Raw genomic sequence first — 22787 nt, 5'->3', positions numbered from 1 at the left:
CGTCATGAAGTATACAGTCATCTCTTGTTGACGATGAAACTGAATGTTTCCTCATAAATAGTGATTCGCGAGAGCAATATTTTGATGAGGAAGATGAAGAATATATAGGGGATGATACTGAACTACAACGAAGTGCCAGACGAAGTAGTAATGATGAATCTGATGCAGAATTGTCACTCCCTCCTCAGATGTGTCTTTTTAAATGTTAAAGATTTTGATAATACCCGTTCTTGTATCAACAATTTTTTATTATATTTCAGTAACAGTATCACTGAGCGGAGTAGCTGTGCATGTTAACATGCTACAGCTATGGAGCCGAGCTCTGCATTCAAGACGCGAGTGGTTTCGATCCCCACCGCCAGCTGTCCTGAGAATGGTTTTCTGTGATTACCCTTTTTGACTCTCAACCAAATGCTGGGACAGTTCCTATTCATAGGCCACAGTCGATTCCTTCCGTTTCCTTACCCAGTTTCATTCACCATCATTCATTTCATCTCCATTATAATCTCAACTGAAGATGGCATCAGGAAGGACATCCAGCCATAAAAAAAGGGCTGTAAAATATCATCTCACCCCGAATCTGTAAAAGTGTTTCCATATTTTAAAAAATCCAGCCCAGAGGGTTTGGCTAGTATTCAAAGCTTGGCAATGAAAAGGTTAACAGCATTCAAAGGGTAAAGTCTGTTCTGTTACACATAATGCTGCCAACATTTCAAACACACATCTTCCGCTTGAAAATTATGAAGAAAATTGTGAAGTGTGCTGGAATACCATCGTAGATTGCTTGAAGACATATCTTGAAGGCTGACCAACTTTACTACAAGTTATGGATGCTCGGTACACATATACTATATCTACTAGCAAATAACATTAGCTTCCAAATGTGAGAAATCATCTGATAAATGTAATAAAATACTTCAAAAACATCCAACTTGCTAATGCATGTTACAAAAAAACTGGCACTCCAAAACTTGTTCTCCCAGTGAAGTGTGCTGGAATACCACGGTAGATTGCTTGGGGACATATCTTGAAGGCTTTACTACTTTACTACAAATTTATGAAGGCAATCGTGAAACTAACGATAAAGCATTGCAAACATCATTTTCTAATACTGTATTAAAACAGAATGTAGAGGATAATCATTTGAAGCCTACTGCCATTGCTCTCGACACCATTCAGAAAAATAACTGTACTACACTGACTGAGCACATGTCATGGGATAGCGGAGCACTGATGCGCAGGTGTGTTGTCTGCGCACTAACCGCCCCCTGTGCCAGCGGCAGTTGTATAGGAGACCTTGTGAGCAGTGGCTGTGCATGTGACAGGTGTAACATGGAACGTCGTCGTGAGCTGACACCGTTCTACTGGGGTAGGGTGGTCGGTGCCCGACAGATGGGAAGTGCGATTTCGGAAGTAGTGCGGGAATTCGGCTTCATACGATCAACCATGTCCAGGGTGTAACGTGAATGGTTGAATGCGGGTGTCACCGTCCACAACAGATGAACGACCGGACGTCCAGCCACCCTCGATGACCGTGACCGGCGACATCTGAGAAGGATTGTCAATAGTGACAGATGGGCAACCGTGCAACAAATCACGGCTCAATTCAACACAGGCCATGCTAGACACGTCTCCCAGTGGACAATCCGTAGGAACATGGGTTCTATGGGGTATGGGAGCCGGCACCGCACACGGGTGCCACTGTTAACACAACGTCATCAGGCACGACGACGCGCATTTGTCGCCAGTCACCAGGGATGGACACTGGAACAATGGCATACCGTGATATGGTCGGATGAATCACGATATCAACTGCACCATGCCGTTGGGAGGCACCGTGTATGGCGCAGACCACATGAAGCGATGGATCCCGCCTGCCTCGAAGGTGTGGTCCAGGGCGCTGGTGTCTCTGTTATGGTCTGGGGTGCATTTTCCTGGTATGGAATGGGCCCCCTAGTTGTTCTGGAAGAGACTTTGAATGGTACGCGATATGTTGAGCTGCTCGGAGACCATCTCCACCCATATTTGGCCTTCCAGCGCCCAGACGCTTCTGCGGTGTTTCAAGATGATAACGCGCCGCCACATCGCTCCCACGTCACCCGGGAATGGTTCCAGGAACATGCAGTGGAGGTCCAACGACTGCCATGGCCACCCAGGAGTCCCGATATGAACCCTATCGAGCATATCTGGGATGTCCTGGAACGCAGGCTCCATGCCATGGATCCTGCACCCACGAACAGACCAGCATTGGCAGCCACTCTGCAAATGATTTGGTGTCAGCTGCATCCAGAGGACTACCAGGGACTTGTCGACTCACTTCCACAGCATCTCACTGCAGTTCGCAGGGCTAGAGGAGGCCCCACATGCTATTAGGTGACTATCCCATGACATTTGCTAAGTCAGTGTATTTCACAGTCAGTACATGTGGGGAAGAATATTCAAATGGAAGTTGAAGCTACAAAGGATAAACATGTCATACAAAAATTCAAAAATATATATAACATGGCTCTAATACTAGGTCATTTCTTAGTTTACATGCTAGGTCCAAAAGAATTTAGCAATGGACTTAACTGAAGTAGAAAAGAAAGCAGCCTTTGGATTTGCAAAGTCAACATATTCTTCAAGTTCCCTTCTGTCATTACTTGTCAAGTTTCTGTCAGAAACCTTGCCTTTTCAAGAGTTCCATTTTGAGAAAGGAATGTTTCATTCTTTCAAATTAGTGGATTCAAAAGCACATGGGCACACAGAAAACCTCTAAGCTTATGTTTCTGTTTAAAGTATTTAACAGTGATGTGGGAAAATAAAAAATACAAATGATTTTACATAGTTATTTTGCGTCATACCATATTTACTTGTGCAATTTTCCAAAAATTTTAGCAACTTTTAATGTCAAGAAAGTGGTCTGGGATGATCCACACGTACATGAGATATAAGTCATGTACCTGATCCTTCTGATGTTACACTAATTACACATTTTTTTCCACTAATACATAATTTCATATTTACTGATACACGTAGTTTCATTGCTACCATGGTAGACCTGCACCTGACCACTTGGCTACACGTTTCCATCTGATTTACACATCTGGCATTGGATGGAAATTCCCACTGTTCTCATATTTACAAATTATGTACCATAATGTGTGACACTATAACCAATTCGTTGGTTTATAACAAATCAGCTGAACCCAGGATTGATGACAACAGGCAAACCACAACATCTGGTTCTACCAACACGACACAGCAATGACTATTTACAATAGTATAGTATAACTTCAAACTATTTCTGATACAATCTTGCTTCATGCGAAACGGGGATATCATACCAATATATAACCAATCTGATCTCAGATATGTTACAGATTCCTACAAACAATGTGCTGTTATTTAAAATTTAACCATTAGAACATGTCTCTTTGAAAATACATATACCACAATTATCTTTCAGTTTCATAGCCATATCAACAGCTGATATTTCACCAATATGTTCTCTAATATGCTTAACTTAAACTTAAAACTTGGAAACATCCTGATTGGAGAAAAGGAGAATGGCAGCTAGATCACATATTTATGGACAAAACCTTCCACAGAGAAATCTACAATGTTAAAGTATTAAGAGGAGTAGATATAGGTTCAAATCATTACATAGTCAAAATCAAAATTAAGTTCACACCACTAAAACTGAAACCAAAACGCAATAAACAAAAGAGGAACTTTGATCCACACCAATTAATTAGGAATGATAAATATAGAGAAGTCACACAAAACATAAAACTGACAGATAACTTAGAAGAACTGGTTCCAATTCTCAGGCAACAAGCTGAAAATTTAGCCCCATTGAACACACGTAAAAGACATGCCTGGTGGACCTCAGAATGTGACAAAATTCATGAAGAAAGACATCAGGCATGGTCAAAATTTCAAACACACAAAACAGAAGAAAGTGCAACTAACCTCAAAAATATCAGGAAAAAGTTCACACAAATTATCAGGCAAACCAAGAGACAATCACAGAAAGATCTAATCAACTCATTAGAAGAAAACTACCACAAAACCAATTCCAGAGACATTTACAAAATGTTTGGAAGACAAGTACAAAAATTTGCCCCTCACACATTAATGCTGAAAAGTGAGGATGGAAAAACGACACATAATGACAAGGAAAATACCGAAATCATGGCAAAAGCATTCATTAAACTTTTGAATTGTGAAGAATCCGAGGAACTTTTAGCAATTAATACAGACATGCCCATCAAAACCCCGCCTGAACTTATAAACCCCCCAACAATCCAAGAGGTGGAAACAGCTCTCAAAGAGTTGAAAAATGATAAGGCATGCGGAGAAGACCAAGTTTTCGCAGAAATGTGGAAATATGCCAGTGATACAGTTCGAACATCCTTACACATGGCCCTAACGAAAATCTGGATAACAGAAAAGTTCCCCGAACATTGGACCACAGCCATAATCCACCCACTCCACAAAAAAGGAGATAAAAGCAATCCAGATAATTACAGAGGTATCTCTCTCTTACACTGCACATACAAGATTTTCTCAAGTATCCTATACAAGAGGATCAGAGAGCAACTAGAGGAAGAATTAGGTGAATACCAAAGAGGCTTCAGACCTTGGAGAAGCTGTGCGGAACAAATCATCACTTTAAAATTAGCCATAGCATATTACAAGAAGCAAAACAAACCTCTTGCAATAACCTTCGTGGACTTTAAAAAAGCTTACGACTGTATCCATAGACCTTCAATGTTGAAAATTTTAAGAAATTTCGGGCTCCATCCAAAATTAATCAAATTGATTGAACTCACCTTAACCAACACTAAATCAAAAGTCAAGTTCAGAGGGGAATTCTCTGAGCCATTCATCATAAAAACAGGCTTAAGACAAGGAGATTGCTTGTCACCACTGCTGTTCAACTGTGCCTTGGAATATATAATGAGGGAATGGTACAAGAGTAACCTGCGCGCGGCTGTGAGCTTGCATCCAGGAGATAGTAGGTTCGAATCCCACTATCGGCAGCCCTGAAGATGGTTTTCCGTGGTTTCCCATTTTCACACCAGGCAAATGCTGGGGCTGTACCTTAATTAAGGCCACGGCCGCTTCCTTCCAACTCCTAGGCCTTTCCTATCCATTCATTGCCATAAGACCTATCTGCGTCGGTGCGACGTAAAGCCCCTAGCAAAAAAAAAAAAGACAAGAGTAACCCAAAGAACATCCGAATTGGAAGACCCAAAGACAACATAAGTTTAAATTGCCTAGGTTTTGCTGATGACCTTGCTCTCCTGTCCAACAATATTCAGGAAACCAGACAAATTATATCACTACAGGAAATAGCACAGAAAATTGGTCTTGGAATATCTTTTGAAAAGACAGTAATGATTCTTTGTATAAAGTTGGCTAGAGTGGTCTAATGAAGGCCATAAAATGTAAATAAATAAAATGCTTTTGAATAAGTTACCATGTTTACAGTTGGCCAAAAACAATAATTCAGATTGTATATATAATCGGGCTGGCCACAACGAGGCTAGCGAGCCACATGCGGCTCTTGAGTCAGTCTTGTGTGGCTCTTGACACCAAGCTTAGAGTAAAATGAATTGATATAATTACTGGAAGCTAAAAACATCTTGCGGCCGGCGGCAGTCAGTAGCAGCGATGTGCGGCTTAACGTTATTACCACTGTAGGTCGGTGGTGAGAGATGGGAGGTGAAGATAGTTCCGGGGCCTTCCGTTAGATAGTACTTTGAGTGCGAAAGTGTGTCAGTGAGTTAGTGTCATGAGGTGAAGCCAGTCGTGTTCACGTGTAGGCAGCAGTGAGTGTCAATACTTTTCTGTGTGCAACTGTTGTGTGCTGTTTGAGTACAGTTGTGGTCTTGTGCCCAAACAGTTATGATGCTGCCTAAGAAGCGTAAATATGAAGAAGAGAATCGAGCTTTTAATACCGACTGGCAGGAAGAATTCGCTTTTGTAGAAAGAAACGGTTAGCCAATGTGTCTTTTGTGTCAAATAACTTTGTCACAGTTCAAGGCCAGTAATCTAAAACGCCTTTGTGACATTAACCACAGCGGTTTTAATGAAGATTTTCCTGTTAGCTCTCAGTTAAGGAAAACCAAACTGAAATCACTAAAGGAAAATCTTCATGGTCAGAGTAGGGTTATGTCAATTTTTACCAAGGAAGCAGATTTGACAACCGAAGCTGGCTTCATCTTGGCTTTTAATATTGCAAAAGCAAAAAAGCCTTACACAGAGGGGGGATTTTATTAAGAAGAACATGGCACAAGTTATTTCTGTTTCAGAAATGCCTGCTGATATACACACAATAGAGAGGCAAGTTTCTGTTATTAGTGCAGATATTTTAAATAATTTACAAAAAAATCTAAGTGAGTGCTCAGCAGTAAGTCTGGCTCAGGATGAGTCTACTGATATCAAAGATAAACCACAACTAGCCACATTTGTGAGGTATGTGTCAAAGGACTTGGAGGTGGCGTAAGAACTTTTAGACCTGGTTACTTTGAAGGACACTACTAGTGGTTGTGACATTAAGGAAGCCCTGGATGGTGTTTTACAGAAAAACTCAGTGTCTATCGGTAATATTCTCAGCATTGCTACCGATGGTGCACCATCTATGACTGGCACGAAACAAGGGCTTATTGGGCTTTTAAATATTGACACATCATTTCCTGATTTCCTACCTGTACATTGTATTATTCACAGAGAACACTTAGCACCAAAATATTTTCAGTACCCGCATATTATGCAGTTAGTTCTAAAAACTGTGAACTGTACTCGCTCAAATGCCAAAATACACCGACAGTGTAAATCTTTTATAGAAGATATGAACAATGATGAGCTTCCTGATGATGTATCTTGGTACTGCTTAGTAAGATGGGTATCAGTAAGCAATGTTCTTGGCATATTTTTTTAATTACTTGATCCAATCAAACAGTTTATGGAAGAAAACGGAAAATCTTTCCCTGAACTTAATGACCCACACTGGTTGTGAGATTTAGCTTTTTAACAGATGTGGTCCAGCAATTAAAAATGCCAAAAATATCTTTACAAGGAAGAGAGAAACTTATTTCTGATTTGGCCCAGACTGTATTTAGCTTTCATAGCAAGTTAAAGCTTTTTTTTTTTTCTTTTCCTAGTTGCTTTACGTCGCACCGACACAGATAGGTCTTATGGCGACGATGGGACAAGGAAGGCCTAGGAGTGGGAAGGAAGCGGTCATGGCCTTGATTAAGGTACAGCCCCAACATTTGCCTGGTGTGAAAATGGGAAACCACGGAAAACCATTTTCAGGGCTGCCGTCAGTGGGGTTCGAACCTACTATCTCCCGAATACTGGATACTGGCCGCACTTAAGCGACTGCAGCTATCGAGCTCGGTAGTTAAAGCTTTTTGGGAAATGTCTGCAGACTAAAACATTTGCACATTTCAAATGTTTGAAGAAAACTACTGGAAGCCTTCCTGATGATTAGGTGGAAACTGAAGATTACATGAGTAAAATGTCTAGCCTTGCTGAAGAAAGCAATGGCAGATTTAATGATTTGAGATCACTTAAACCTTAATTTTCATTCCTGGAAAATCGTTTTGCTGTTGATGTTGTGGGCAATGGCTGTCCTGTTTCATAACCAATAACAAAGGATACAGCAGCTATAGAATTGGAGCTACTAGAACTGCAAGAGGACAAAGGACTAAAAGGACTCCAGCAAAGTGGCGTTTCTACCATAGATTTTGGAAGAATGTTCCAGAAGAAAAATGGTCGCTAACAAAAGAGTGTGCTAAGAGACTTATCTCAATATTTGGGACTACTTACTGTATGTGTGTGAATCACTGTACTCAATTCTTAAATTCATTAAATCTAAATATCGGTCTGAACTAACTGATGAACATTTAAGTGAACTTGTGCGAACTGAGCTTACCAGTTTTCAGCCAGATTTCAAAAAACTAATAGCAAGAATGAACACTCGAAAAAGCACTTCTCAAAAGTAAAATCTCATTCCTTGATGTGTACCTGAACAATAATGTTCTGTGTAGTATAGAAAGTAAATGTTCCTTCATTTGTTATAAAATGAAAAATGTGTCTTCTTTTTATAAACCACTTTCTAAACATACTCCCAATTTTGTCTCCTAAATTTGCAGCTCCCAAAATTAAGGTTAGTGGCCACCCCTGATATATAACATCATATTATGTGCTTTTCCATTCTAGTCCTAGGTTAAGTTTAGCAGCTGATGATGACCCGACTGTTGGGTAGAAACTAGTCCCATTTGTACATACATGTATACAATACAGTAGTTTGTATAACAATTTGGTACTGATTAGGAGGAGCTAAAACCCTTACCATAGATGTTAAAGGTTAATGAACTGCCTGCAGCATGCGAGATACGGTCTGTAATACATTTTTGGACTGCGAGAAACAAGTCGGCTGCAGACATTCATAGTCAGCATTGTGAGTTGTATGGTGATAATACAATGAGTGAAGGTAAAGTGCAAAAATGTGTAAGATTGTTCAAAATTAGCTGTGAAAATGTTCATGACAAGGAACGCTCCGGTCAACCAACTGAGATCACAAGACTTGGTGACTGCAATTGACACTAAATTTCATGAGGGCAGAAGATTCACGACAACAATTCCCTCAGTGGATTTTCCCCAAGTGTCTAGGTCTCCGACATGCGGCTGAGAACAAAAGACACGACATGTTAACAAAGGGTATTTTGATCCTTCACGGTAACGCAAGGCCTCACACTGCTGTTCAGACTCAGGAACTGACTGACTCTTTCGGGTGGGAAGTTTTTGATCACCCACTGTACAGCCCTGACGTTGCTCCGAGTGATTTCCACCTTTTTTGGCAGATAAAACGTTATCTTGGCGGGAAGAGCTTCAACAACAATGAAGAGATGAAAACGGCCATGAACTCTTGGGTGCAGAGCAGGCGGCAGACTTCTTTGAAGAGGGATTTCAAAACTTAGCTTTAAGGTATGATAAGTGCCAAAATAAACAAGGCAAATATGTAGGGAAAAAAACCATATGTACAACCAAAAAATAAATGTGGTTTGAAAATAAAATGTTTGGTTATTTTTATATAAAGCAGCCCTTTATTATAAAACAGCCTTCAGATGTATTCCAGTGGAGCAGCTACAAGAGACACCAGTGCTCCATGTTATGAGTAGCAGACAGTGGCTCTAAAATATTCAGTCACAGGCTGCACAATAAGCTGATTATAAAACTGATTAGTCACATCTGTATGAAATGCTGTCTCAATTATTCGGGTCAAAGGATATAACGTCCTCTAGAAGTGACGCACATTGGCTGATGAGGATGGTGTTGTGAATTACAAGCAAGTTTGTAGTTTTATGCGACTGTTGATGTTGTTATCATAGCCATGGGACCTCTAATTTTGTGTGAAATCTGAACTGCAGGGAGGTGTCCTTATTTTTCAAAAGTCCCATATGCATTGAGTGGGATTCAAAGAGCGGTTTCATTGATAAGAAGCCAGTGACAATGCTACTCGGCTATTATACCCCGTCAAGAAAATAATTTGGATTCAATGAGACCAGTAATACGACTTGCCCCAATTTTACACAAAGATCTGTACCTGTATATTTTGGCAGAAAATCCATTTCCTGGATTGCACAGATCGGGCCATGGTACAGAAATCTGTTCTGACTTCATATTGGATGAGTTCTGCTGCAAGTTATCCATTTTCAGCACACACCTAGTTAACAGAGAACACAAAACGTTACTTTCAAATAAAAGGATGTGCTTGTAATGTAACTTAACAATATCCAATACATCAGTAAAGAAGAGTAACATGTACATTTTTTCTGGGATGTGCATACTTAAAGCACAAAAATGATTTTTTTAGAAGCAGTATATTTTTATCATACTTTTATCTAAATCTTAATACTTTTTTTGAAAAAAGGTATAATTTTAATGACAGAAAACCAAACTCTGAATTTAAAATTAATGAAAGACATGAATGATGTAGTCTTGTTACCAGTTAAAACAACTTCTTATAGAGTAACTTTCCACTGTTACACTATTCCTACAATTCTACATTATTGAGCTTGCTGCATTTGCTAAATATAGTTAACTTTTTCTTAAACCTTTTATTCAGTATCTCATAACATTCTGAAGGGAATGTTTAACTCGAGATAGTTTGGAATCTGGAAGATGTTGCAGGATTTAATACAGTATTATTGATAGACACAGCTGTTATATTGTGGTAAGAACGTTCATCCCGAGTATTTCCTGAGCAGAAAAATGTCATCAAAAACACATCATCTTTCAATGGTGAGCTGAAACAGACCATCTACATCAGCCAGTGACAATCACTCATAATGCAGGAAGTGTCAAGCAATCACCATGTCAGAGCAACAGACACAAGAAGTTATCATTGTCGTCATATCACCTATCTGTGTCTTTCTGACGTAAAACCAATTTTAGAAAAAACACAAGAAGTTATCTGGAACAAGTGCATAATGTCAACATTAGCGAGTAGACAGTGAGGACAAGACTTAATGAAGCATGTTTGGCCACAAAAAGCTCTCTCAATTCTTAGATGAGATGGAAATAATTAAATCGAATGGCTTAGCAGAAAATTCTGATCTCAACTTGATCGAGCATACGTGGGACGTCAAACAATGAGTTTATTCAGTATAATGTTCTAAGGGGAATGTTAAGTTCAATATGGTTTTGGATCTGGAAGATGCTGCAAGAGCTGTAACACTACCAATGATGAACACAGTTGTTATATTACAGATGTGGTAAGAATATTCGCCACAACTGTTTCCTGAGCTGTAAAATGTTATTAAAAACACAGCATCTTTCATTGGTGACGTGAAACATATTACTTAACAACACAAAATTAAACAACAGATCACTACATTGCAAGGGAAACCTATTAAAAGTATGAATGTTCCCCTTAAAGCTACATAAGTCTAGACCCATATTACTATTGAACAAACATGCATATCAGTCAAGTTGCTCATCTACACAGAAAAGGATACCAACTCCCAGATCACCGGGCGAGTTGGCCGTGCGGACAGAGGCGCGCGGCTGTGAGCTTGCATCCGGGAGACAGTGGGTTCGAATCCCACTGTCGGCAGCCCTGAAGATGGTTTTCCGTGCTTTCCCATTTTCACACCAGGCAAATGCTGGGGCTGTACCTTAATTAAGGCCACGGCCGCTTCCTTCCAACTCCTAGGCCTTTCCTATCCCATCGTCGCCAAAAAACCTATCTGTGTCGGCGCGACGTAAAGCCACTAGCAAAAAAAAAAAAAAAAAAAACTCCCAGATCAACTCAAAAACAATGGCTGCGGTAGAAATGACAAAATAGTTCACCATCAACCACAACACACTTGATGTGTTATTTAGTTTAAAGTGTGGATATGTTATTCAGACTTCATCAATGGTTTAAATTATATCAGTGTTTACACAGAAAAGGATACCAACTCCCAGATCAACTCAAAAACAACGGCTGCTATAGAAACGACAAAATAGTTTGCCATCAACCACAACATTTTTGATGTGTTATTTAGTTTAAAGTGTAGATATGTTATTCAGACTTCATCAATGGTTTAAATTAAGACTATAAATTGTGTCATATCAGTGTTTATATCATTATTGGTTATATGTGTGCTTATGTCTTCCAACTGAAGCATGGCTGAAGATGACCCAATATATATTGGGTCGAAACAAGTCCCAGTGTTATAAGAAATATACAAAATAATAGTATTGAATAGGTGGACCCCTCCTACCCCTTGATAGTCACTGAGCTAGTTAAAAATAGAGGATTGTTGAGGCATTTAGTAAATTCACAAAGGCTTGCAGACTGAACGACGGGTCGGTGGCTGGGTGGATGGGATGGATGGATGGATGGATAGCTGAGTAATTAAATCAAAAGTTGAAAAAATATAACTTTAAATTGCTCTCCTGAACAATTCTGTTTTTGTGACATAGTGTCTTGTGCCACCGAGGTACAGATATATTCAGTTGAAAACTAGCTTTAATTCAATATACATGTACTCTAATCTGTGTATCAACTGTTATAAATAATAAGAGCTGTAACAATGTATATTAAGATAAAAGGAATCTATAATTCATGGAGGAATCCCTATATGAGGACAAATTAATTAATATGAAAGTTGCTGACTTGGTGATATTTAGTTCCCTTGAGTTAAGGTAACATTTCATTGAGATAAGGGCAAATACTGGTATGCCAATTATGTTGAAGCTCCATATCACTGAAAAAATGTAGTTACCAAAATCATGCAATTGGGGTAATACTACATTGAAACAGCATCTTCTAGTCTAAACTAATTCTATCTAAAAGAAAGATCGACAACCATTCATGTGAAAAATGATACAGAATATATTAACATTTGGCAAGGCTTACTTAGGGTCGACTGAGCATGCAAGTTTTGGGTGCCTTCCCAAGCCTAGGCTTTTCCCATTCCTATATTACTAACAGTTCATGTCACAACTTAAAGTATTAAAAGTCATCTCTGGCCCTGGGAGGGGTGGAAGTTAAAGGCATCCACTATCTGTAACCTTGGCACTTAGTGGGGTAGAGCGGTTAGCTGTACGCCTGGCCACCTTTGCCCCCAGGAAATAACGTGGTACTAATTTTTTGTTGTAAGCTGAGTAAACCTCAGGGCAATCTCATGTCTTAAATTTTTCAACTTCCCGGCAGTGAATCGAGCCTATGTCCTTCCGGCTGAACTGAGCATGCTTTTACCGCCTCAGCCAGGCAGGCCCGTAAGGGCCTGCACTATGACAGCCAGATAAAAGTGCAGTTTAAATTTATGTGGCAGTTTGCACATTTATCTGGAAGTTCTTTTGAAAATGCATACTACGACTTTTGTTTATGTGCAGTCTGAGAGAATATTCTCGAGTTTAGCTATGCTGAAGTTGGAGAGGCCGTTAATGCTCTTATCTGAGACTTTGCTCCTATCGGGGATGCTACTGTAAGAATCAAGATGGTTACACATCAAGATGAATCTACATCTGCATGATGCTATACAAAAAATAAGTTGTTATAATGTAATCTATGTATATATTTATAAAATACCTATATCATGCTTCCTGTCCAGCTATCACAGAATTTTTAAAGATTTCCTAAGCTAACAAGTTGTTGCTTCTGACTATAGGAGTTCCATGCAAGCAATTCAACAGCAAGCTTCCTAGGTAGCCGTAGTCATTACCTGCCACGCAGTTATGTATGGGTTCAAGTCCAATAGTCCAACATTTTTTTACCTTCCAAATGTTAGTTGGTAGGGTACTAGAGGTGATAGTACACATTTCAAAAGCTTGGGTTCTATTCCAAATCTATCTACGATTTGACCTGAACATACACATTATAGCTTAATAAGAGTCTGATACTAAACTCTAGTAAAACAATTTCAAAAGGAATAGTGCTAAACAAACGAAAACACCAAGGAACACGTATACCACTGGGCTAAATTTCACTATATTTTCAGTAACCTTATTATCAACACAATAAAAATGTTACTACACCTTCTGCATAACAATACCGTCGTAAAAATCTGTTGGTAGTATGCAAGAAAATATTTAACTTCTAGTTTGTAAAACTGCAGCCTACGTATCCGGCTATTTATCTGACAGTCGTAGTACAGACCCTAAACAAAGCATTTTCTTGTCCCTAAATAACAAACAAAGTGGATTCTCTTTCATTACCTTCAGAAAAAAAATTGCAAAAGTTTACAAAGTTTTCCATTTTGCTTGTTTCTTGAATACAAATGGCTTAATGCACAAACATTGTTGTGAAACATACCAAAGAGTTGTTTGGGACATTTCCATCTGACTAATTTTGTAAGTTGACCTATGCAGTCCATGTTAAGGGCTGTTCAATTTTCTTCTATAAAGATTCTCAGGCATGCCCTGTTGTCCTCTCTTTTTACTTAAACTCAAGAACTGTATACTTCAGAATGGCTGATACCACCCAATCCTAGGCCTTTCCCATTCCTTGGTCACTGAAAACTTTTGATGTGTTAGTACAATGTTAAACCACAAGCAAGAATATACTCAAGTTTACTTCATGTTGATAATGATAAGGACACAATATTAATTATAACACATTAATAAAACACAGTTCAAATCATATCAAATCTCTTCCTATAATTTTTATACCGTATTCCTGATTATATTTCACTTATAAACCTGTGGAAATCCGACAAATGACAGAATTTAACTCAAGCAACTGTACACGTTGGTCAACCTGGGATTATAACTTCCCGCGATGTAGACTCCATGTTTGCCATATCCTCACGTTCTCATTGGCTGAATATTTAGCTTGGTCAGCACCTTGTACACGTGCCGATCTGTGCCAGCGCTTGGTGATGCTAAGCTATTCTCACGGTCCCGAGGAAATGTTGGGCAATATCCAGCGACTTGATGGCTCCATAGATTTCCGGTCTCAGCTATCTTGGGATTCATTACTCTACCATATATGACTGATATTTATATGAATAAAATTTATATATTATGTCAAATAATATTCTGAATATCTCTTTTGGGCCGGCATGATACGGCTCAGTATTAACCCAGGATGGTAAATGAGTTAGCAAAATCGAATCAGGATTTTAAAAAGCTAACATAAGGAGCTTCTGGTTGCTGGTCAATGACATTCTGTAAGAAAGAAGTGCGTTCTAAGTTCAAATTATGCTTATATAACGGGAAGGAAATATGTGTTGAGTCAGGATATTACATTTCGTGGTTGGGAAACACATATGACTATAGCGAGACTAATTGTTGTTACAAAAAGGTGGGAACAATGGCAGGTAAGTACATGCAATGAGGATATACAGGTGAAGTTAACAACGAATTCAGGGGATGCAGCTGTGGATATGAACCATCTTCGGCCGTGAAGTGACGTGAGACGAATGGAGCAGAATAGTTAACCTAGGAGGATAATGGACACGGCCATTGAGGGAAGAGAAACAATGAAAGGCCTAGATGACGGCAGTTAGATGATGATGATGATGATGATGATGATGATGATGATGATAATAATAATAATAATAATAATAATAATAATAATAATAATAATAATAATAATAATAATAATAATTTCAGTGATTTCCGGTCACATTGGAGGTATTGCAAAGCTCATATCCTTTACTTATTCATGAAAAATACATCCTTGACATTGTACTTTTTAGATGAGCATATACTACTCACTTCTAACAGTCCAAAAGTAAATTCTCATTTGTGGTATGAATAAAAGAGAGTAACTTCTCAGACTGAAGAATATACACTCACTCTGTTTTGAGTACGGTATGACTGACAGCTGTCTCAAGTACAGTATCTGATTTATTGCTCTCAAGAGTGCAAGATTCAAAACAAATGGCTTAGTTTATTAGTAATAATGTGGTGCCTCACGAAATATTTTCAGAATTTCGAAGCAGGTCACAGGTGTGTAGTTCTTGAGTGATGTCTGTATAATGAAAGAGCTGACTCTAATAACCGCGTTGCGGCTTAATTGTGATATCAAAAACACAAAAAATGCACGAGTGTTAGGAGTTACAGCAATACAGAATTACAAAGGGTCGAGATAACATTGCCGAGTCGTAAAAGTAGCAGGGGTGGCGCGAACCTGAAGTTATTTGTAGCTGGTGTGTCACTGGCCGCGAGCACCTGCTCTACTCCACACCGTCCCACTCTCAGTCATTGTCTTGTTTTTATTCAATGCAGTTCAGTTCGCACGCAATAGCAACCAAACAGAAGCGTGTCGTTTCGATGATTCAACAGAAGTTGGATATTGTACAAAATGTAGAACAAGGTTCTACCGTTAAACAGGTGTGTGTCCAATATAATGTTGGTGATTCTACCGTGTGGGATATTTTACACAACAAAGACAAACTTCTATCATTTGCTTGTTCGTCTGATGCAAACAGTGGTATGGCAAACCGAAAAACTATGAAAAAATCTATGTTTGAGGAACATGACCAATGCATGTTGGAGTGGTTTTCACAGCAGCGAGCTCAAGGGACTCCAGTATCGGAACCGATCTGTATGACTAAAGCAAAGTTTTTCTTCGAAGCTCTTGGAATGGTGGGTGATTTTGATGCGTCATCCGGATGGTTTACACGCTTTAAAGAGTGACATAGCATCCATGATATCAGTGCAAAAGGTGAGTTGTTAAGTGGATATACAGAAGCTGCTCAACAGTTCAATCGGATTTTGAAAAATTTGTTCTGGATGAGGGTTTGGTCCCAGAACAAATTTACAATGCGGATGAGTCTGGCCTGTATGGGAAATGCTTACCAACCCACACCCTTGCCTTCAAACAGGAGCGTTGTGCACCAGGCTACAAAGCATCTAAAGAAAGGATGACGATTATGACCTGCGTGAACGCAACGGGCACTCCTAAATTACCTTTACTTCTCATTGGAAAAGCAAAAAACCTCGCTCTTTCAAATTTGCAGAGGCCAAAAATTTGCCTGTTGTGTACAAGAACCAAAAGTCTGCTTGGATGAACAGTGAGATTTTTAAACTATCCCTGAAGTTCGTAAATATTTAAAGTCAAATGGACTCTCGGAAAAGGCCATTCTTTTGATAGATAATGTGCCCTCGCACCCAAATCAAACCGTTTTAAAATAAGCAGATGGCAACATTTATGCGAAATTTTTGCCTCCAATGTCACTGCAGTAATCCAGCCTACAGACCAGGGCGTAATATCTGCACTTAAAATAAATTATTGGTCATCTCTTCCTCAAAAGAGGATTGAAGAGGGCAATGATCTCAAAACTTTTTGGAAAGAATTTACAATTCTCGATGTTATTTGTGAGATTCATTCGGCTTGAGAAAAAACAAAACCATTGACAATTGTGCGGTCTTGGGAAAAAAATCATCCCTGATATTTCTGAAGACGATGGATTTCTCGGATTTCATGGAGCCGATACAGTTAGAACAGTGACTGAAGCCGTAAAAACTGTCCCAGGTGGAGAGGAAGTTGACGAAGACAATATTCGTCAGTGGTTCGATTGTGACCAGAACGACCAAGGCTACGAAGAGCTGACAGATGAACAGATTGTTGACAAATTAAAGGGCAGGGGGGGGAGCGGGAAGTGAAAGTGATGAAGGGGGCAAAACAGCTGCTCACACCACACAAGCACAACAAACAGTTACGCATGGGGCTGCCTTGGCGAATGTTGAGTCATTGCTGGAGTACATCGAGGGCCAGGATGATGCCCTCATCACCAAAAAACTTGTTTTGAGAAACTTGAAAAGCAAAATAAAGAAAAAAATGTTTCTTGGCACAAAATCAGAAAACCATGACTAATTATTTTCAGAAACAGTAAAGTTAGGTAGTCCGAATATTTTTCTTTGCCTTATTAGTTTCAACGAAAAGTGCTGTTTAGTTTTCCATTTATTAATTGTGCTAAGTGCTACTTTTACTGCAACGTATTTGGTAAGTTAATAAAAAACAATACAGTAGTATCATTTATCATCATTTTAACTGTACTTTCAGTATGCCTGTTCTATTTTTAACCTTTTGTGGGTTAACCGCGATTTTACTTATCCAGGAAGCCTTAACCCTACATTATCACAGTTAATCAAGAGTTGAGTGTACTTGTGTTGTAGGTAACACACTTCTGGTCAAGGGTATCCACTCTCCTTTGGTATTATTATAAAAAGTTAAAATTTCCTCTTTATCGGTGTCAGAGTCTGCAGCTTTGCAATGATGCATGCTGGATACTAATATCACAGCCTTTCCATTTTTGGGAACATTAGAAATTGGTGTAAGGTCTTTTGTGAAACCTCACTCTGTGGAGCCCACCTTACGCTTTCTGCTCGGCTGAAATTCAGGAAGAATTCCTTTTTTATCCTTCCTTACTCTCCCAACACAGGTTAACTTGTTTTTTTTTTTTTTTTTCCCAGTTCTAACACATGTTCAATAGATGTCAAGGGTATCCAGTCTCCTGTGGTATTATTATAACAAGATATGATTTCCTCTCAGAAGTAACATTGCAGTTTGTGCTGTAAATTTGTTTTGCTAATCTAGCGACAGACCAAGTTGGTTTCTGAAACTTCCTATCTTCTGCAGTTAAACCAATTCCATCACTGTCTTTCCCAGTAGGCATTCAACAGGTAGTTAGTATGAGCATCTGCTCAGATAAACCTTTAGGCCAAACTTTTAGGGCTTATTTTGCATATATACTCAAAATCTGCAACAGGAGAATTTTCAACCATTCTCCGAAATAACCATGACACTGCTGCAGTGGGATCACTCTCCTACCTTTCATCTTGGCTTGCCTGATTGTTGAATCTCATACAATATAACAAATTCAAGAATCTCTTTATTGATAAGGTAGCACAAAAAATATACCTTCCTGATCTGTCTGGGGCAAACATCGATTCAGCTCATTCATGATTGGATTTGAAAATAGCCATAAAATAAAGTAACCCAATAAATACTCTCAGTTCAATGGCATTAGTATATCTAAGTTCCATTCGGGTTTGATCAGAATGATGGCATACCTGCTAACTTTACAAAACAAAAAATCAGGAGATATTGATATTAAAATCAGGAGAAATCAGGAGATACAATTGGTCAAAACTGCTTATTCTACATGTCTTGCACAATACAGTACTATGATATATTTATAACACTTATTGTCTCAAAGCCAGACTGTTGCAATAACGAGGCTACAAGGCTAAAAATTACACATCTCTATTACCTCACAGGAAGTATGTGAGTGAGATGATCAGTCTCTGATAAGCCTTCCGAAAATAGTATGAACTCTTGATCCACAAGTGTGAATCGGTCATGCACTTAAATGCCATTACTTAGCAAATTCATAGATAACATATTGCATCAAGCACCCACGCAATTATGCAAAGCGCAATGCTATTTGTATCAAATAACTAGCTGTTGTACCCATGCTTCGCTACGGAATTCTCAGAGAGCCTGTCCTTATAGTTTTCACAACTGAAGTCAACACAGATCATTAAACAATGTCAGTATGAATGTCACAATTAAAAGTAATGCTGTCATATGAAATATTCAATAAAATTAAAACCAGCACATTTTTTCACTTTTAAAGAAAAGTACTACAGTGTCGAGCTAACAGTTCAAAGTTCTAGAGCTAGAATGACCAGACCACCGACAGCCGCAAACACTCCTCCTGTGCCATTATTCCATTTAAGATGATGCTTGTTGTTTAAATGGACCTAACATCTAGGTCATCAGCCCCTAATGGTACAAACCGAGATGAAATGTAATGACAATTTAAAAGTCCAAAATCATCCACTGACCAGAATTCAAAACGTGATGACGAAGAATTAATGGATGGATATAAATTTAAAACAATCTGTGGATCGAACCCACAATGCCCCACATTCCCAGAAACTAGCGGTAATCAATAGTATTACTTACTAAGAGACTGCTTCTAGAGCATAATCCTGAATCGATGATTGTTATAGCATAAAGTGGTCCAAAATCCAGGTCGTCGGCCCCCATAATGGTACTTATCACTAGGAAAATAGAACCATGGTATTTGTCATGTTGCGGTACCAATCAAAAGTAGCACAGACTCGCGGTATTCCACACAGGTAATGTAATGCACACATGTAACACAGACGTATGGTGTTTCTCACATAGGTGCCATTTACAGGCAGCGCAAACCTATGGTGTTCCTCACATAGGTGTACTCATCACAGGGACTCATACTATCCCGTGGTGTTCCTCACACAGTGGGTACTAATCACGGGTACTGTAAAACTCACCCTGATTCACACACTGTCGCTACTAATCACAAACCTATTGTGTACCTAACATAACGGTACTACATGCAAGTAAAAGGGACCCATGGTGTTCTCCGCGTGGTGGTACTAATTATAAGTAGTCTCATGGTTCTAATTCAAACATCCCTAGGTCGCCCCCTTTTAGTTGCCTCTTAAGACAGGCAGGGGATACCGTGGGTGTTTTCTTTGCCTGCGTCCTCCACCCACAAGAGGGTTGTGTGTTTGGTCCACAAGACCTATTTTATTTCGCTCAAGACCGCCGGCAAGCCGGTTAGGCCCCCCTATCCGCCACCTGGAATGTGCCACGTGGAAGCATCACCTCTCCCCCTGCTATGCCAGTGTAGTAGGTTCACGGTTATTTCATTTAAGTGTGCACACTGTTCATTCCAATCACTGCCTCAGAGTAGGGATCGAATAGCTGGAATACTATGATGATCTAGAGTGTTACGTACCAGTAGTATCAGAAAATGTATGAACCAGAGGAATGGTATGCTAAAGAAGAGAGAGATCTAACTCCCCAGCTACTTCCCGCCAATATTCAGGCAGGCTGTTATACTAGGTATGCAGCAGTAATCCCATCTATCAGAGATAAATGGCAGCAGAACACACAAAGCCCATCACAACAAACAATGGTCAATGTAATGTTATTTTGATCAATTTTATGAGCTGTCTATATTGCAGGCCTTCACATTTAGTTTTCTTCTGACTCTGATATTAGAGCATCTAATGTAAAGTGAGTCCTCCTTTCTTTTATGACTACCGAGCTCGATAGCTGCAGTCGCTTAAGTGCGACCAGTATCCAGTATTCGGGAGGTAGTAGGTTCGAACCCCACTGTCGGCAGCCCTGAAGATGGTTTTCCGTGGTTTCCCATTTTCACACCAGGCAAATGCTGGGGCTGTACCTTAATTAAGGCCACGGCTGCTTCCTTCCCAGTCCTAGCCCTTTCCTGTCCCATCGTCGCCATAAGACCTATCTGTGTCGGTGCGACGTAAAGCTAATACCATTAAGCATTATTAAGCTTTTATGACTCCCTCTTGTGTTATTATTGAAGAGATCGTTCCTTCATGACTTTTTTCTCATTCTTATATTCATCTTCACAATATTATTATAGTCGGTACGGTAAAACTGAATAAGACATAAATAATCAGAAATTGTACTCTATAACTTTTGTTATGTAGTACTTTTCAATATGACCAATTAGATAGATAATTAAAAATTAAATTTTGGCACCTTCCCCTAAACTACGATTTCGAACAGGGTGAATAAAATTATTTATAGCGTAGACTGTAGATCCTTATTCCCCGACTTTACATACCGATTTTCATTAAATTCTGTTCAACCATTTCCTTGTACCTCGGCGCTGATATGGACTTAGCAACAAAAATCCAAATTCATGAATATCTCTGTTATCATAGCTGGTATGGTAAAAATGTATAAGACATTAATGATAAGAAATTTAATAATCTTCTTCTTATTATTATTTTCCTACTGCTTTTCCAACACCTGTGGGGTTGCGGGTGCGAACTGTTTCGAACATGTGGATTTGGTCCTGTTTACGGCTGGATGCCCTTCCTGATGCCAACCCTATGTGGAGGGATGTAATCGCTATTGCATGTTTCTGTGGTGGTTGGTAATGTAGTATGTTGTGTGAATATGAAGAGGAAAGTGTTGTGACAAACACAAACACCCAGTCCCCGAGCCGGACAAATTCATCAGAGACTATTAAAATCCCCAACCCGGCCGGGAATCGAACCCGGGACCCTCTGAACCGAAGACCTCAACGCTGACCATTCAGCCAATGAGTCGGCCACGATAGGAAATTTAATAATATATAACTTTAATTATGTAGTATTTATCGATAGGGCCAATAATAAACATGTGAGAATTAAATTTTAGGCCTTCCCCTAAACTACCATTTCACTCAGCGTGACCACAATTATTTATGGCATGGATTGTAGCAACTTATTCCCCGACTGTATGTACCGATTTTCATTATATTCTCTTCAGCCGTTTTCTCATAATGTGCATACATACATACAGATAGACAGACATTACGGAAAATTAAAACATGCATTTCTCCTTGTTACTGTGGTCACGACCGGTACAGAAACATTATTCTTTTTAAATTCTGAGCAATGTACAGACACTCTTAATTTATTTATATTGAGATAAATTAAAATTTGTCAGAATTGTCCCCAAATGGCTCCTAAAATCTCTAGAAAAGTCACTAGTCATTATCATTGACATTCTGTCATTAAATTACTAAAAACCACTCCATATCTAGCGACTAGTCTCTAGAATCGACTAGACTGATGTGAACAAACACAAACATTGCATGCGAGAACGAGAGATAGACAATCGATATATAGGTTTCAATAAACATCATACATTCACGCACATTTCTCACATTAATAAACACAGATATTTCATTTGAAAGCAGCCAATGAACGAAGGACTTCCTGCCACTGGCATAAAAAGCTGAAATGGCGGGATTTGAAAACAAATGTTTGAAGTTCACCAAAAAATAAGCTAAAATCGGGAGAAATAATAGAATAATTGGGAGGCGGGGAAAACTGTCGAAAATTGGGAGTCTCCTGCCTAAATTGGGAAAGTTAGCAGGTTGATGTAATCGGCATGAAGCTATTTTATCATTTGTATACTGCACAATTTTTGTTTACCTATCTTCTGTAAACAAAAACTCCCAAGCTTCTAGTGGAGTGCTTATATCTCCCAATGTGCTAGCAGCCCCTTTCAGGGACAGGAGTTTTATAATGAGGTTGTGGGCTGGAGTCCTCACAGTTCTGCTGGGTTTAGTAACTGACCATTTATATCTGCTTCTGCCTTAGAAACTGGATGGTTGGTTATGGTTACATAGATTTTCAGTAGAAATTTCTTCTTCTCCTTCTTTGTTGTCCTCATCCTTTTCCAAACTGGTATCATGCTCAGAACCAGACCATTTTCATTTGCAAAACATTGGAGTCACTTTCCTTCATCATCTTTTCCTAAA

General features: G+C 39.2%; 1 protein-coding gene across 3 annotated transcripts in view; it reads right to left on the bottom strand.

Annotated features, from left to right (window-relative positions):
- mio (GATOR complex protein mio) overlaps positions 1–22787 on the bottom strand; it is a 293052-nt gene that overhangs the window by 131428 nt on the left and 138837 nt on the right. For all 3 annotated transcript variants that reach the window (XM_067141591.2, XM_067141592.2, XM_067141593.2), the window contains exon 8: positions 9605–9724. In XM_067141591.2, coding sequence (XP_066997692.2) covers positions 9605–9724 — 120 coding nt within the window. The remainder of the gene's footprint in view (positions 1–9604; positions 9725–22787) is intronic.

Source organism: Anabrus simplex, chromosome 2 (genome assembly GCF_040414725.1).
Source record: "Anabrus simplex isolate iqAnaSimp1 chromosome 2, ASM4041472v1, whole genome shotgun sequence".
Classification (NCBI taxonomy): Eukaryota; Metazoa; Arthropoda; class Insecta; order Orthoptera; family Tettigoniidae; genus Anabrus; species Anabrus simplex.
The sequence above is the reverse complement of the archived record's forward strand: the minus strand, read 5'-3'. Positions and strand labels throughout refer to the sequence as shown.